The 18,784-nt window shown below is 39.0% G+C and overlaps 1 protein-coding gene across 1 annotated transcript; it reads right to left on the reverse strand.

Annotated features, from left to right (window-relative positions):
* Nucleotides 1–13,900: 13,900 nt before the first annotated feature.
* Nucleotides 13,901–17,661, reverse strand: hp (haptoglobin). The gene is made up of 4 exons (XM_069659723.1): nucleotides 17,657–17,661; nucleotides 17,230–17,300; nucleotides 14,784–15,094; nucleotides 13,901–14,470 (listed from the first exon to the last, which is right to left on the reverse strand). Exons 1-4 carry the CDS (start codon nucleotides 17,659–17,661, stop codon nucleotides 13,901–13,903), a joined length of 957 nt encoding a protein of 318 aa, XP_069515824.1.
* Nucleotides 17,662–18,784: the final 1,123 nt, after the last annotated feature.

Genomic DNA, 18,784 nt, shown 5'->3' on the forward strand with positions numbered 1-18,784 from the left:
CCCTCCTCTTTTCATGCACTGGAGTGCTTGATCAAATCCTATCCCTTATGTGTGTGTGTGTGTGTGTGTGTGTGTGTGTGTTCAAGAGGAACCATATGGGACAGGGTGAACAGAACACGCTGTCCCTGTGATTGAAAGGATTAACTCTGATATCTGGAGAGGCGGCCGTCTGGTAAAGTTTGATATGAGCATTAATCCAAAGAGGCTCATTGCTGACATCTGACTCATGGGAGCCATTCATGGTTATGTGATGCAGCTTATATTCCGCAACAAAGACGAGGTCAAAGGTCAAAACTGTTGGATTTCTCTATGGGTAAAAAATAAAGAAAACACCGGATATTATCTTTACTAGGGCTGGGTATTGGCAAAGACCTCACGATACAATACGTATCACGATACTTGGGTCACAATATGTGAGTATTGCGATATTTTGCAGTATTCTACATAATTTACTGAAAATTTGAAGGTGGAACTGAGAATACAACTTGCTGTGTACCACCTGGGTAGCAGGCACGATTGATTAATTACTGAACATCCTCCCTTTGCGCTGTGCCCCTCCTGCACCAGTTCCAAGCAGCCTACATGCCGGTCAGACAAACACGCACATACCGAGAGAGACGTCAGCGAGTACATCCCTCCTGTCTTCTGTTAATTATGGACCTTGTTATTTCGTTGTTTTAAAGCTTTAAAGCGCTGCGGCGTGGTGCCGATGTCATCCAGAACCCCGTCGGCTTTGGAAGAGGGACATGCCGCTGTGTAACTGCCCTTCAGTTACAGCAGAGCTGCAGGTTTGTGGAAACCAGCAGGGAAGAAACCAGCCTCCCAGCGTTACAGCGACATCTACAGGAACGGAGGTCGTTATGATCAAAGGAATTTGAGGGAAATATGAGGGCATCTTAAACCCAGTATCGATATGAGGGTCAGGAAAATCGATACATTATCGTGAAAAATGAAATATGGCGATAGTTCAATGCATCGATATTTTTGCACAGCCCTAATCTTTACTCCATGTTTATCATTCTAATAATAAAGTGTTATTTTGTCAAAGCCCTCAGGAACCTACTCAGATTATTTCTGCATTTTTGTTAAAACATAATAACATAAGCATTAGCTTAACATGAAATAAATAAGTGTAAACACGGGGAGACAGTTGGTGTAGCTTAGCATTAAGAAAGTGCAAACAAGGGGAGAATCTTTGCTTTGCTTAGCATAAATAAGTGTGAACCACAGACCGTATACAGTCATTGGTGTGAACATGACAACAAAGTTAGCTTAGCTAAGCATAACAACTGCAAAAAAGGGGGTACACCTTGCTTAGCGTAACAAGTGTAAGCATGGGAAGACGGTTATCCTAGCTTAGCATAAAAATGCAAACAAAGGGAGACTCTTCTTTTAGCTCGGCATAGCATAAAGAAGTGTAAAAAGGGGCAAACTGTTAGCCTGTCTCTGTCTAATAGACCTCTGCCACACAATATCTTGGCCAAGAGCAGTGACTGTTTGTTGACTGGTAACCTCACGATGGTAATAGGAAAACAGAGCCAGGCTTCCTGTTACCGCCTGTTCACAGTTTTAGTTTTATGCAAATAACATAGAAATGTTATGTTGAAGAAACAAGTTAAACACACACTTAAATACAATTTCTGAAAAGAAAAAAAAGAAATAAAACAGAAATAATTGAAAGAAAAAAATATAGAATTTTAAGAATAAAAGTGAACAGGACATTACATTTTAAAACATGTCCTGAAAGATGTGACATTTAACAGAATAGAGAGAGATACTTGAGCATAGCACAGGAATCTAAAGGAAACCACATCATATAGAAAAGACCAAAGTAAGTTGCAGTTGAGTGAGCAAGATCTGAAAAAAGCAGAGAACATATTCTCCTGTCCTGCAAAAGTTTTAAAGAAATATTACCCTCTCAAAACTCACAAATATCACTACTGAGATTCAGGCCATTAAGGTTATGTTAACTTACAAAATGTCTGACCAGAGATTGAAATAAACTCACCAACAGAGCTTTTGACCTCTTTTGTGTGGTACAATAAATCCATTTTCATCTTGTTGCACAAATAAACTGTTAATAGTTAGGCTGTAACCTCTGAGATACAAACCCACGTACTTCACATTCTCTGTGTATCATCTGTCTTGCATTGTTTTAACAGTCTGTTATTTTTTGTCAATAATTTCAAAATATTTCTAAACTTCTGCTTTTGTCAATACATTTGATGCAGGACAGGAAATGATATTTGTCTAATTGGAAAATGCCATTGTTATATTTAACAAAATAAAGTGAAAGAGGAAACAAAATAGAGGAAATACAACTTTGTACATAGTGACCTTTGACAAAAAGAGGAACCATGACAATGTGTGACCAAGTGTGAACTTGTCAAGCAGACTAAAACAGTCAAAGAGACAAAAGAAAAAAGTAGCCGTTCTCTGGTAGGAAGCGGTTGTGTTGGTGTAGTAGTGTTCTCTTTGTGGAAACCTTCTGACCTTTATCATCTCTTTTTATTGTATTCAATTCAGACAATAAATCATGTGTTGCCAAATGTGGCTCAGCTTAAATAGAGAGTAGAACTGCGTGGGGGAAGAAAATGTTGCATAAAGCCTCGAGTGGCTCTCAGAGGGAGCTGGGAGAAGTCTGAAAAATTGCCTCAAGTGATGTCACCTGAGTCAGGATCAGTTTGTGTGATAATGAGGAAAATCTGGAGGTGTGTAGCTAGAAGGAAGTAAACTTAGCAGACCACTGTTTGAGGCTAGCTTCTTTAAAGCTATATTAGCTGATGCTAGTACAACACACCTTGAACTCCAGCCAAACTATTGGTGGTATATTTGCAATTTACATCTCTGTTTCTTCTGTATTAATTCTGATCAGTATTTATAAAACTGTTACTTGTATGAGACGGTCTAGGAGTGCAATGCTAAACTGATGTTAAACTGATGCTAAGCTGCATGAAAGATTGCAAGACATAAATTCTTGGCATAATGTTGCTTAATACAACTGCAATAAACAGCAACATCTTTGGCCTCGTTCTGCATTTTTTCAGAGTATTCTCAGGCTCCTTTAATCACGGCTGAACATCCTGTCAGCAAGAACACTAAACTGAATAGACTGTATTAAAATATGCTGCAATCTTTTGTCTGTATGTAGCCTAGATTTATTGCTAGTTGGCAATATAAGCTAAGGCAGAGACCAGAATAAACAAGCCAGTAGTTCATCCGGGCCACTAACCACATCAAATGGCTGTGCTGGTTTGTGTGCACCAGAAACACAGAAAACATCGGCAGCAACCGCAGGGGTTTTCACACTTTATACCTATCTCAGATTGATAGAGATAAAGTTGAAATCTGAAGTTTTCCTTTAAGCTAAATCATCTATAAACATCCTAAACTATTCTATAATGAATGGTGAAGGGTGTTTTAAAAATGCTTCAAGCGCACCCAAACATGAGACTTTTTTTGCTCTGCTCTTTGAACACAAGGCCACAGCTGTAAACATTTCTGTGGTGATGACTCAGCTGCAGATATTTTCAACAGAGGAGCTCAAGTTTACGTATTTGTCTGCTTGTAGTGCAACAAAGCATTTACGGTTGCGTGTCCAAGAGTGATTCAAGTGTGTAAGGATCTAGGAGACAGCTTGCATACGTGTTTGTGTACTTGTGTGTGTGCATTTGAATAGTGATGTCACTCGGCTTAATTTAATAGAAAGGACATTCAGGCTCAGGCTCACGCAGCCTTCAAGACGATTGTCTCTCCTCCTTTCAAACATGATGTGAAAGCCTGTTTCATGAAAGAATAATTAATCCAGCCTGCAGATTTTGTAAGAGGTGGATGTCTGTAAAGTGGATTTAGCTGTTCAGAAAAGCCCACTGGAGGACAAGATGAATGACAGGCAGGGAACTAAAGCTGTGCCGTTTTTTTTCCTATTTTCAATCACACATTGTTTCCTCTTTTTATAAAAATAGTCTGCCTCTTTCTCGCTTTCCCCTTCTGTTATTGATCTGTTTAAAATTTTAAGAAGTTGACGGGGACCTTGTTGAGCTGTTTTATCAGCTGCAAATGCAGTCCATACATGGTCAGACGGACACTCACACACACTCACACATTTCAGGCATGTGAGAAGCCTCTTCACACCTCCACATATTTCCGGTTTCTGACTCGCTAAGGGGAAGGAGGTTGAAGGGTGAAACTGGTGTCAGTGTTAATTGCATCGGGTCACGAGGGGTTGTTCAAATGTGAAAATTGTTTTTATGTACTGTTTTAGGCAGGAGAGATTTTCAGTCTCAGCCTGCGAATTGGGAGTTTTCATTCCATTTGGAGTTATATGTTCCTGAAATCAGTGCCACTATCCTTCATTACTAGCATTAATTAATCTACTTTCTATACCTGATTAAGGTAGACTTGATTACCTGCTTACAGATAACTAGTGCAGGAGGATGCTTTGTGTTCGAGCTGTTACAGGCACAGTCCACGCTTCAGCGTGCGCACGTTTTCAAAGCTGTGATGTTTATCGAGTAGGCTTTCGGTTCATAATTGATTTGACACTGTTTGACATGTATGTACGTGCATTATAGTGTGCTATGTTATGTCTTTGCTGCCATGTAAGCCCATGCAGGCTGGGATCCTTTTGAAAAAACGAATTGCTTATAAACTATCTGGTATGTAAGGGCCAGAGAGACCACGTTCATTACTTCTATGGTATGTATGGTCTCCGTGATTATCCTCCCACACGTGTTTTCTATTCCGGCAGTTTCCTGCTCGGGTTGAAGGCTGGGCAGAGATGTATGGGAACTACTTGGAACATCATGAACCAATTAGATCGAGAAATATATAAGCTCAACTGAAAGGGGCAGCCTCATTAATGGGAGTAATGTTGCATGTCACATTATTTCCCATTTGAATCGTTTTAGGCAAGTTATCTTAAATGAATAATTTAATATTTAACACATTTTTAAAATTGGCTCTTAAATTATTTGGAAGAAGCAACTATTAAACTATAACAACTTGTTCTCAGGGATCTTTGCAAAAGAGGACGATATTAAACTACAAACAAGCACTGAACATCAGCTACAATAAGTACAGGCCTATCTCATATTGTCATCTGCTTGTAGTTTCCTGTTGCTATTTCATAACAAATAGTGGCAGGCATGAGATTGTACATGGAAGATGAATAATGTATAAACAAATCACATGTTATGACACTTCTGGCCACCAGGTGGTGTTGTTTAACCAGCACACATTTTTCAAGGTCATAGACTTGTCTGGATGTATCAAAGTTTATGAAGGCTCAAATGGGACCAACAGATGGACTCATAAAGGTTACACATAAAGGTCAGATCACTCATCAAAGGGGCGGACAGCTCGGCGTTTGAAAACACATCTTGAAGATCTCTGTTCCTTTCTCTTTAGATAGGTGGTAATTGCAGGTTTCTTTTGGACCTTGACCATAGTAATTGTTAACTGATCGCACCAAAAATATACTAAGCGGCTTCACACACATGTGAATTTTAGCACGAGTCTGTTGCATTAGCTCTACTAACCCTCTCTGGCAAACCAAACACTGCTGGGTGATAGAAAATGCGTCACTGGGAGCTGCTTGTAATTGTTCTCGTTATGGTCGTCTTCCCAATGCTGCAAATGCAAGGTTTTTCATCAGTGGGCCATAGACTCAATTACCATTGTGTTGTCTCACTTGGCTGTTACTGGTGACTTCACTGACTTTATTTAAATCTAAAACTTTGAGTGTCGCAAAATTTTAAAAGTGACATCATTCGGGTAATTTGGGTTTTAAACAAAAAGTGACTCAAAATCAGGAAATCTTGCTGTGACTCCAATCTGATCTTACAGATCCGTCTCTCGCAGGTCTCCAAACTTTATTGAAATCTAACATTTATAAGAGAAAAATAAGGATACAAAGTAATAGCTTGCTCTAGGACAACAATGTAAAAGGCATAATGTTAACCTTAAACTGACAATCTTCTCTTGGGCATCATCTGATGATGATATAAAGTAATTGTAGGAAGACAATTCACAATTTAACCAGACGTCTACGGCTGGCTCCCTTAGTCACAGTTGTAACTCTTGATTTTCCTCAATGACGGTCGCTTTCGTTTTTAGGCTGTTTGCCTTCATCTGAGCGTCAAATTTGTTTCTTTTTCTTTGGATTTTCATTCATTTTTGAAGTTGTATCTGTAGTCATCGATCTTTTCTTTGTTTGTTCAGCCATAGCAGATTACTGTTTACGCGCAACGCTAACAGAGACCGGAAAAGCAGCCGCTTAGTTCCGCCTACCCTCTCTGGCAGATCGACCACTGCTGGCTGATGGAAAACGCGTCACTAACTGGGCGCCACTTGTGATTCTTTCTGCAAATGTCGCCACAGAAACCCAGTCCGTAATTCTAATATGTACTGCAAATGCAAAGGCTTTCATCAGTGAGATTCAGATGAAAATCTTTGAGATTATTATTTTACATTTTTGTTTTACTGCAAAACCTGACACCTGCCGTAGAGTAAAGTTTGAATAATTTTTATATCCAAAATTTACGCTCCTGCACAATAGAGGGTGTTTGGTTGTCAAATTGGATTAATGTGAGAGAAAGTCGCTCTGTGAAGCTGCATCACTCCTTTTTTGCTGTGTTGTCGGAGATGAATGCATTTGGACAGAGCTGCTGTTGAAAGCGTGCTGACCTTTTCTGTGTTGCTGTTGTATGGCACACTGACGACCCATGAGAAAAAACTTTTGGGGACTGCACTGCACACTGTTAACTTCTCACTATTACATCTATTCATGACAGGAGGAGGGCCATGACTGCACAGAAATCACACACTGACTGCTCTTATCCTGCAAGTGTTTTAAAAAGCTTCCAGCAGAGAACAAAATGTAAAACAGAACCTCTGAACACACCAGACATGTTGCAGTGCTTTCTCTCTATATATTTTTTATCTTCTATCTCTTATTTATTATTGAAAAGTCTATGAAATCACTTCTTTAGTATTTTAAGTGCATTGAGTGTATGTGTTGGGTTGGGATGTCATTCCTCAGAGTATTTACTGTCATAGCAAAAGTGTCAAACCTGAAATCTGATAAACATATGAATCCTGTCAACTCTGACCTGCATTAGCATCTGTTGTTCCTCGCTGATAAGAGAGCAGTGATGAGACCAGGAGATATGAAGGGAGTCGAGGATTGCGCCTGTGCCCCAGACAGGAGAAGGTGTGACAGTCGTGGCATTTGCATGGCATTTAATCCCTTTCAGCTCCATCCTCCCTCCTCTTTGTGTCAGAACCTCACAGTATCTGCAGAGGACAAGAAGTGACTGGTTCATCTCAAGATCACACAGTTACAAAGATTAAGATGTACAGGCAAAACAACACGCTGATCATCGTGAAGAGAAGAAACGACAGATGTGACTGACATCTGTGTGAGAAGAAAGGTCTTGAGCTTTGAGCAATTGCATGAAAACAACCTGCTCTGGGGTTTTTCCCCGTCAGTTATTTCAAACACATTTTTGTCGTTGTATTGTGTTCCTCTGTTCCATCATAACTGCAACAGCCAGTGCCTTTGTGGAAAAAAGCAACTCTTTTTCTTTTAAATTTGTGACTCTGTGTTTTCGTAATTTAAGTATCACAATATGATATGATGCGTTACGATACAAGCCGATATAATACCATATAGTACGATACGATACGTTTCAATACGGTATAATATGTTACAAAACCATATGGTACGTTACGATACGATACAATACATTATGATATGATACAATTTGATCCGATACAATACAATACAGTTTGATACAATACCATACAGTATGATACCATACGATATATTATGTTTCGATACGATACAATACGATCGGTACGATACGGTACAGCACGATACAATACATTATAATACCATACGATATGATACATTTCAATATGATACAATACGATCGATACATTTCAATAGGAAACGATCGATACATTTCAATTCGATACAATACGATCGATACATTTCAATACGATATGATACAATCGATACATTTCAATAGGATAGGATACGATGCGATACATTTCAATATGTTACAATACGATCGATACATTTCAATACGATAAGATACGATAGATACATTTCAATAGGATACGATACGATGCAATACATTTCAATATGATACAATACGATCGATACATTTCAATACGATACGATACAATTGATACATTTCAATACGATACGATACAATCGATACATTTCAATACGATACAATACGGTCGGTACGATACGGTACAGCGCGATACAATACATTATAATAACATACGATATGATACATTTCAATACGATATGATACGATCGATACATTTCAATAGGATACGATACATTTCAATACGATATATGATACGAAACATTTCAATACGATATGATACGATCGATACGATATGATACGATACATTTCAATACGATACAATACTATACAATACGATTCGATACGATATGATGCAATCGATACGATATGATATGATACGATACGGCACAATACAATATGTAATGTTACCATACAATATGATCAATTACGATGCGATGCGATATGATACGATACGGCACGAAACAATATGTTATGATACCAAGCAATATGATTACCTTTATTGTTCCTGTAGGAAATTCTTTCTTGGACTACAATGCTGTACACATTTAGCTGTCTCAGAAGTGCTAAAGCAATAACAACAATCAAATCGTACAGAGATTTGCACTAAATGGGCTTAGACAGATTGTCCTATTACTCTGACCTTTTACATTTGATTCTTCAGTCTTTCTCCTGATCTTTTCTGTGTTAAATTCTAAGGTATCATTCATGAACAAGAAAACAAGCATGAATAGAGCTTTTTGTTCCTTCTACAGATAAGAAACATAGTAAAGCAGTAAAAAATAGTGAATCTGTTGATTCAGTTCACCATGTCTGTTACTTGGTGTGAAAAACTTATTGTGTGTGGTAGGCAATGTAAATAACAAGGTTGGTGATGAAGCTGGGAAAGCTTCAGTTTCCTAGTGACAGATGAGGACAGAGTACAAAATCTGGCAGCTGAGTAAACAGCATGCTTTTATCAACAGAATGGCTTAAAAAGTACCATGGATTTGTATCATTTCAGCCTCAGAGTCCATGTCTTGTGTTTAATGATTTAAATGTACAGATGGTCACTGTCAGCAGTACAGTCACCTTGAAGCTGACTGCCTGTTTAATGTGAGACACAATAGATATTTACAGTACGTGTTCAGATGAATGAACAGTGGGTGCACATGTAATGGACCTTAACACGGTAGACTTGTTATAGTGTGTCTAAGTTTCTTTTAATAATGATAAATGTGAAACAAAGTTGAAATGTACCATGTCTATCTATTCTAAGGACATTGGCAGATGGACAGGTTGCTAAGAGACAAAAAAGTCATTACAAATTATGTAAGGTACTTGAATTAGCTCTTAAATTGCTTGATGTGTAATTGATTTATGCACTTAATCATAAATCCCTGAAACCAACTGATAAATATTAGCATTGACTCAGCAAAGTAACATGTCGATTTGTGTAGGTGTTAGTTAAACCTGTGACATGAAAACCACAAACTGAACTTGATAATATTTTGTACTCGTATTCTTTGAAAACCACTCTTAATTGAAGTGTTGGAACAAACACATACAGCCTAAATAAATAGAAATGTATCTGTGTACATACACAACATGCTAACACAACATGCTAAATTCATCATCCAAGCTAATTCTGGTTTAATGCAGTAAGAGACTGTTCGTGTTTTGCCGTCAGTCAGCGTTCTGCAGGAGTGATGGAGCCGCAGAGAGTACACTCTGAGACTGGTACAGAGTAATGGCACTTGACAGGGATATAAATATTTTAGAAGTCAAAGAGGAAAACTCCTTCAGCTTGCTACAGACTTGCTCAAAACTACTTCTTACTTCCTTTAACAACTACATTTTTTATGTTTTTACAAAACAAGAGAATTGTCATTACATAATTCTGTGTACATTCTGTCTCAAATTGTCTTTCTGCTACCAATGTGGTATCAGTGACAGTAAGGTGAGACATACCCATGTGTGCCCTGGCCAATGATGGACTGATGATGTGCTCAGGAGGCTCCTCTTGGACGACAGAGAAGTTTGCCCCCAGAACTGAGCCTCCAAGTCAGCAAGGATTTAAACTGTCCCAACAAACTATTCCTGAAAAGGAATTTACCTTCACAGCGGTTTTAAGTATTATGCACAGTCAATCCAGGCCAGTTTCAAACCTAAGAGCAGATCGTGAGAGCCTGTCTCTCTTAAAGCAAAGTATTAGTTGTGATATTAGCCGTCCTGATAATGACTGACTTGCATTGTCTCCCAGGGAATAAAGGTTTAGATTTGCAACAAATTCAACCTACTAATTGTTCCACTGTCCTTTCTTTGACATGGGTGTACTGTAGTCATAAAGCTTGACTTAGGTAAGCACAGTTCCCTGTTTTATAATCCAATATCCAATAGAATCAGGGTACTAATACTCTTCAGACTTTAAAAATTGTGTGGTATTGCAAAGCGTTAACTTAATGCTCCCTGTACAAGCTTCAGGAAATAATCCTGCATAAGACATCTGGATCTGCTGAAACTCCTCTGAACACATTTCCAGGTTTTCATCACTCTTTCAAACAGTGTAAGACCATGCAAGAACTGGGGGAAAGTAAGCTCTTTAAAGGGACTCCTTATAGCTTCTACTTCCCAGCACAAGAGGAACCTTGACTGGTGTAATGTAGTTCTTGTTTAAAAATGCGACGCTACACTAATCAACAGCCAGTATATGTCACTTCAGCGTTCGTATTGGAAGAGTAAAAAAGCCCTTAGACATATGTAGATCTTCAGGTGAGATCTTGAGCAGGCATTTGCTCCAAAAATACCTCTTGGCTCTTTAAGTCTCTAGTTCTCCTCGGGAAGCTCGTCTTTGTCTGAAACAAGGTCATTGGATGGATTGGGTTTTGGCTTGAAATGACACATCTACTCCAAATTAAAATGTCAACCAACATCTCCCCATTCATCTGCATTTACAATGTTCATCAACTCATTTATCCAGATGATCCCTTTAATTCACAGCTTTTCCTTGGCCAGTTTAAGTCTTCGTATGGATCTCCCTGTAATTATCAGACACATGTCCTACTGACATTCTCACCATTATCAGCACTAAACCTTTAATTAACCCGAACCATCTGTGATTGCGACCACAACATCACCATTTTCGACGCCATACTCAACTCAACTCAGCTTTATTTATATAGCACCTTTCATGCATACAGCATACATACATGCATGCAGCCCAAAGTGCTTCACAATAGAGCGAATAGACAGTAGATAAAAACAGAAATTGACAGCAGTAGAAGATTAAACAGGAAATAAAAATATAGTAAAATAATAAAAGATTATTAAAATGCAATAAAAATATCAAATTAATACATACAAAAATATATATGCACATAAGATATTAGGAATCGATAAAATAATTTTAATTAATTAATTTTAAAAACACCCAGAGAGCTTGCAGTTTGGATGTCGGGAGGCAGAGAGTTCCCCAGTGTAGGTGCATAAAAACAGAAAGCTCTCTCTCCGGTGCTTGTGTGTGACACATGGGGAACATTTAAAAGGGAAGCACTCGAGGACCTCAGTGATCAGAGAGGAACATAAAAGGAAAGTAGGTCTGAAATGTAAGGAGGAGCAAGGCCGTGTAATACCTGTCCATGGATAGCTTAGTCAAGACTGCAATCAGACAACATAAGGACTTGTGATTACACACAAGTAAGAAATCATTTTTGTCCATTGTGTAACCTTCTACCAATATTATAAGTTTTGTTCTTCATGGACGTTCACCACCTTTTTTCAATGAACAGTTGCTTCACATTTGAAATGAATGACTCACTTATCTACAAGTTGCTCTGTTTGTTCCCAAAAAAGAAATGAATGAAAGTTTCACTATTAGAATGTCTACATTCGGTGTTATTGGCATGGTAACCAGAAGTATGTATTATCTGTTGTTGTTGATGATGATGATGTAACAAGGACATGTTGTTGTTGTTGTTGTAACAAGACCATATGTTGTTGTTGCTCTCTTTACATGTCTCTATCCTGCATCTCCCTCTATCCCACTTTTCAGAACGTCCAGTCGAGGCAGATGGCTGTTCAACATGAGTCTGGTTCTGCTCGAGGTTTCTGCCTGTTAAAAGGAAGTTGTTCCTTGCCAATGTGCCGAATGTTGCTAAGTGCTGCTCAAGGTGGATTCATGTTGGGTCTCTCTTTAAATAACATAGAGAGTACGGTCTAGCTGCTCTTTTTGGAACGTGTCTTGAGAGAAATTTGGTTATGATTTGGCGCTATACAAATAAAATTAGATTGATTGAATTAGATTTTTTAAGCATTACAAAGTAATTTGATCATAATTACATGCTGCAGATGCCATATCTGTGAAGGGATTCCAATTAAAGTTATGTGTTCAAGATCAAGCTTAAGTAATTAAAAGACGTCATGAGAAGTCAGCATTTGGTCAGAAGAGTGAGGAAAGACTAATCTGATGTCCTGCAGGATACGGAAGTGTTACATTTGCTTATTAATTGAACTAAGTGATGGATTTTATTCGTTTAATCTGTTTGTTGAATATTCACAACTACAATTAATATGAAGCCTCTATATTCTCATCACTTCAAGCTCTCAAGCTCATAAGTCTCACATTTGAATGGACGCAAAGGAATGAAACCAGTCGTCTCAAATTCCCACTATGATTTGTCTTTCACTCTTATCTCTCCCTTTTGTTAGACAGGCAGCTGTCATCATCCCACTTCTCTGGCTTGAAGAAAACCATTTGTTGTTGATGAAATTTATGATTTGTGGCAGAGGGGACGCATCAGTCAGAGGAACATCTTTGAAGTCCCGCTGTTATAGGTCAGGGGAAAAATGATACATCTGCAGGCAACACTTGGAAAAAATTTATTCCACTTTTGCTTTCTCGCTGACGACTGCACATGATGAAATTCCTCCCTCAACTCTTGAAGCTTTAAAGTTCTCTTTCCAAAGTTAAAAAGTCGCAGTAACAGAAATTCAGAACCAGTGCAGCAGCAGCATCTCAAACCAAATCAAATTAGCCTGTCTGCCTCACCCACTAAGCCACCAAACTCCATTGACAAAAACTCTCATTTTAACTCGTGCCGGTAATTTCTGGAGGAGAAAGTCGGGTGAAGAGCCAGAGCTATACTCGAGAACGCCACATGGGATTCTGCGCTGACCTGGAGGGTTTTACTGGCAGAAGGAGAGCTCAGAGTTGATCAAACTTTTTGTACTAAAAATTGATTCATCTTCACTTTTAGACGACCTCTGTTATTTATCTCTTCCATATTGACTGGAGGAGGGAAATGTAGGTCTACTTCATGAACATAGATGGAGGAGGGGGGAAAGAAGAGATTTGTCGCTGACTTATCAGTGCTCCCCGAAACAGCTGCAAAGATAAAACTGTTCAGTTGACCCCATTGTTTAGGTTGGATTAATTGGTTTGGATTAAATAACTTGGCTGGCCCTGTTGCCAGGGTTAAAGGACACCAACTTCAATGTCAGTCGATGGTTAATCAAATGTGGTTTGTCTCAAAGTCAATTTCAACAAGTTCTCGACCCAACCAACAAACCTTCCCATTTTTGCAAACTGCCTATACGAACGACAGAAACGTTTTTCTTAAACTTACAGATATTTGTTTGTATTCTGGCAAATTGGACACATTTCTGGATTTAATACATAGAATTCATGTTTTATTTCATTTCCAATCAAAACAACAAAGTAACAGAGCATAGCCTGATGAATAAAATTCACTGACATTTTATAGTCCAAGGGGCAAATAAAGTGATTTGAATATAATTGAAAATCAAAGGGCAGGCTGCCATGAGTACATCTTAGACATTGCATCAGAACGCAGAGCAGCCGACTCCTCTGTATCTCCTCTGATCACACTGTGGATCCAGGGCAAGTATGAGGAAATCTTCATATAAACTCCATGTGTATGCCTGTTACAGGGCTTGTCATAGGAAAGGATCCCTGCAGCGTAAATGTCCCCAGTTTCAGCATCTGTGACGACCAAAGCCCCTCCAGCATCGCCAGAACAAACATTTTCCTCGAACGTGGTGCGTCCGGTGCAGAACATGTTGTCATCTACAGCTGGTGAGCGATCGATACCAGCATACTCGCTCTTACAGACAGAGTGATTGGCCAGAGGGAGAACCAGGTGTTTAAGTTGTGAAGCAGGAGTGAAGAGGATGCCTAAACCCCAGCCGGTGATGACCCCTGACCCTCTCAAGGCGTCTTCCAGGTCCTGGCCCCTCTCTGGGAGGGGGATGGGGGTCACTTTATCGCTCATATCCACAGGCTTCTTCAGCTGGATCAGAGCCAGGTCATTGTCCCAGTCAGTTTTGTTCTGGAAACTTGGATGGAGAACGACCTGCAGGAGGGCAAGGAAGAATCAAGTTTTGTTCCACTATGATGAAGTATCACAGCAATAAATGTATCCCTCTTAATATTACACTTAGTATAAAGTACAAAAGTATTTAGAATACCTTTTATATGAGTATCAGTATCCAAATGTCAGTACAATATATTTGGCATATTTCCTGAAACTCAGAACCTAGAATTAAATGAATCCATACACAAGGGCCAAACAGCACGCATTTCAAAAGTGGTAGAGAGGGTCTAAAAAAATTGTTGAAGAGACAATGGTTTGTATTAAACCTTGATGTAAAGTTTTTCTCACTCACCTTCTGTACAGCGACCTCTTTGGATTCATCAGCTTCTTCCCGTCCCGAGATTCCAAGGTACACTTTAGGAATGACAGGCTCTTTTCCCTGAATATCCTGTTGACGTTTCATTACAAAAAGGTTTCTACCAGCTGTCAAAATCCAGCGGTCAGAGATGAGGGCACCACCTGCGTAACCTCCGCCCAGCTTACCGTCAGACACGGAGACCATGGCCTGCCAGGGGACATGTGGAGCCAGAGTTCCCCCAACCATTCGCCTGGAGCGGAGTGATGCTAACCGGGAGACGAATAAAACAGAAACATTTTGTGATGCTTACATGGACATCTTTGTCTCACTTGTACAATGTAAATTAAGATACATATGGTCAACTCAAAAGAGCTTTTGATTCAGTTGATTCAGGTGTTTTCTGATGGCTAGAATGATGTTTGTCTTGTAAAATTGACTGTTCTTCCTGATGGTTCGAAATAAGTCCCCAAATAGATGATAAGGGCGTCCCACAAGGATCATTATTAGGGCCCTTTATATGCAATGCTACTATGAAACCTACTCTATATGTAAATACTTTTTAAGATATGATCCTCCTTTTATTTTTATTTCTCAGAGGTGGAAGTAACTGATTACTTTTACTCTCGTTTACCATTTTTAAAACTTTTTTTTACTTTAAAATTGTAATCCCATAGATTTCCAACATCTGTTAGATTAAAGAAGTAACATGAAAAGTCATGACAAACCATGTAAAAATGGAACAACAGAGAGGAGCCAAAGTTCAATGATCAGGTAGGTGACCTTTGCACTAGATTTGCACACACAAAGTTACATGTTCATTATGTTTGCTCACTGGCTGAGTGTCAGGAGGTGTGAGTTGTTTGCACTTCTCCTCAAACTATGAAACATATTCTAATAGGCTTTCCAGCCCTGTTTAAATGCTGATACCGTTCTTGTGTGCAACTGACTCCACGGCAAACTAGACACCAACAGTCTGCTTTTTGATGTCATCTATTATTAATTTAAAGCTTGTTTTAAACCCCCAAAAAAGCCCATGTACGCATTTCACTGAAGCATAAACCTTTGATGTTCCTACAGACACTAAAGATTCATATGCTGGATTTTTAAGAGGCCATATTTTGGTGTTTTTTGTGTGTATTCTGTTTCTCTACCGTTTATGTACTTTGTTCTCAAATATATCTTGACCTAAATAAAGCTACTTATGTATTTTTTAAATGTCAGTGGAGCTCAGAGAACGCTTCACCAGTTTGAGTAGTTTACCTTAGTAATCTTAACATTGTTGACACCATTTTTCTTTCCCCACATGTCCCTCTAGCACAACCTAAACATTTAATAAAACATTATCTTCCGACACGAGTGTTATCACGTTGTCGCATATGCACTGAAATCATTATCACTACCAGAGATCCGCTTGTCGTCTGAATGCGTTGCTTTCATGCTCTGAGGGCTTCTTCCTGAAACAGTGGTCTCTAATTTATTCATCATGAAGCAAAGATGGGAATCCATCCACTCTGTGTGCTTTGATCCACATGTCTTTTGTGTGACTAATATAATGAATTCTAATTCAAGTGATCCTGTTTGATAGCAGCATGCTATGTACATGGAAGGCTCCAGTTTGAACTTTGAACTCTTAACTGCTCAACGTTTACCAGCCATCCCCATTACCAAGAATGATTTTCAGAGTTCAATTAATGTATGCAACACATAGAAATGAAAAGGTAGTAAATGAATAATCTATTAAATAGTTTGATGCATTACAGAGACTGCACGAACAAAACTTGATTCAATAATGCTGTTACAATATATTTTTTTCTGTCTCTCTCTATCATTTGGTCGTCATTTTCAGTTGTTGTTTTTTATTTTTATTTGATTTGAATGTATTCTGAGAAGGCTGCTGTGATGCAGTATCATGTACAAATGTGTGATTCGGACAGTAAATATGTCGCAAGAATCTGTAGATCTGGTTTTGTAAATGCCAAAATAAACTGTTTAGGCTCAGAGTGTGCTATTAGAAAAGTTACCATGTCATCTGTTTTTTAGTCTATTCAGTCAATAAGTCAGTCCAAAACTTAGTTTCAAAATAAATTAATAAAAAAATCTAAAAAAGTATTATATGGAGTGCCACGATATTTGGTACATATAACAATAAATCTCAGACGTGTTTGGTGGTTTTCATTCGATTAAAACGTTATTATTGCATGCCACATGACATTCTGATCAGTCACCACTCTACTGTTGGATGCATGCTCACTTGTTCATCAGGTTGTTATCATGGGAAGCATTAAACCGGATTAACCGGACATGTTGGTGTCATTGTGGGAATGAAAGCAACATTGGCATTTAACTCCCAACTCCACATTCATATTTTTTAAAATTTAGACACAGTGTGTTTTTAGCAAAGACATTTTTGTGTGTGTACATTAGTGTGCATCTGTGTTACCTGATTTTTCTTTAGTGGCAGCCACATCTGCCAGACAGCATGTAGCCAGGAGGAGCACAGTCACAGAAAACCTTCAAACAACAACAGAATAAGATAATAAACCAACATGAGGCCGACCTTTAAATGAGGCCGAGGTATAGCTAAACAGGTGACAAACCGAGCTAGAGACCGGGAGGCAGGAGAAGCCATAGGCTAGCCAATAGTAAAGCTAACTGCTAAGGTAAAAGTATCTAGTCTGATAAGTTGGTAAAAAAATGGCCGAAGGGAAATTAAAGCATGAGTGCTGATTAACAACCGCAGTTACTCCAAATTACGGCAAATTAATCAATCATGTTTAAGCTTTGTCGACAATTAAGATCGAAACAACACGCTGCAACACTATTGTTGTGAGTAATGAGGCTCAGCCCAGGACAATATTTCAACTTACCACATTTTGTAGGGAATATTCCTCTTCTGCAGTGATGATTGTATTCTCTCCTCTTGTAATCACTCCTCTTGATCGTGTTGTGATTGTTAGAATCGGGAGTGGGCATATATATGTTTGCAGACTGATACAGCCTCTGCTCTGGAAATTCCCACCTGGCACAGTGATGGTTGATTCCTGGAATATCTAATCAATGGTTGCAAAATCTGGCTTGGTCTGGATTCAAGAAAAAGAACACTAAAGGTTGTTGCACCAACAGCACCACTTTTTTGTATGATAAAGGCCATTCATCTCTGCCTGTAAATAATACAGTAATGCCGGAAACACACCGGACGCGGAAGGCTCGCGCCGTGCAGCGATCGTTTTGGCGTCTGGTCTATTTTTTGCGCGAGCTGCGAGCGATCGCGTCAATCCTGGCAGGAAGTCACACATGAAACAACGAGAGAATCCGGTCAATTTTCGAAATTAAAACAATTTTCAAAATAAAACACCACGATTGACAAATGCGATGTTATATTGTGTGCTTTTATATACTTGTCACACACACACACACACACACACACACACACACACACACAAGAAAAACACACACGCAAACAGAGAGAGAGAGCATGATGAAAAAACAGCTCCAAATGTGAGTTAACGACAGCTGAGGAGCAGAGGCGCTTGTCGACCGGCGGGGAGAAATGCGCATCTGGTGTGAACAGAAGTGCTCCGGCTCGCGCGCTATTTTCGCTGCGCGGCGCTTCGCAGCGCTTTCTCATCCGGTGTGTCCCCGGCGTGATGGTAAATGACCTCACAAGACTGGTGTGAGTTCTGATAATTAAGGATGATTAATAGGATTAAACGTTTTTAAATTCAAACTATTTCACAAGTATTTCAAATGTCTGCAAAGCAAGTTAATATGTAACTGCTTGTACCTTTTGTGTAATCGTTTCGCATAATAGTTTACCAGAGTAAACAAGGCTGACTGATTCGGACATTTTTATCTCTTTTGGATGAGACAGTGATGCTGTTGCAACAAACTGTGCAGTTCAATTTGGTATTACAGAAAACAAGGCAGGGAACAAAAACACACAGTCATTTTCTAAAATCCTAGATAAATCGTTAAATGTGACAGCAGTAAGTCAG

This window comes from Semicossyphus pulcher, unplaced genomic scaffold, assembly GCF_022749685.1.
Source record: "Semicossyphus pulcher isolate SPU_LCO1_2020_fin unplaced genomic scaffold, fSemPul1.0.p SCAF_1, whole genome shotgun sequence".
Lineage (NCBI taxonomy): Eukaryota > Metazoa > Chordata > Actinopteri > Labriformes > Labridae > Semicossyphus > Semicossyphus pulcher.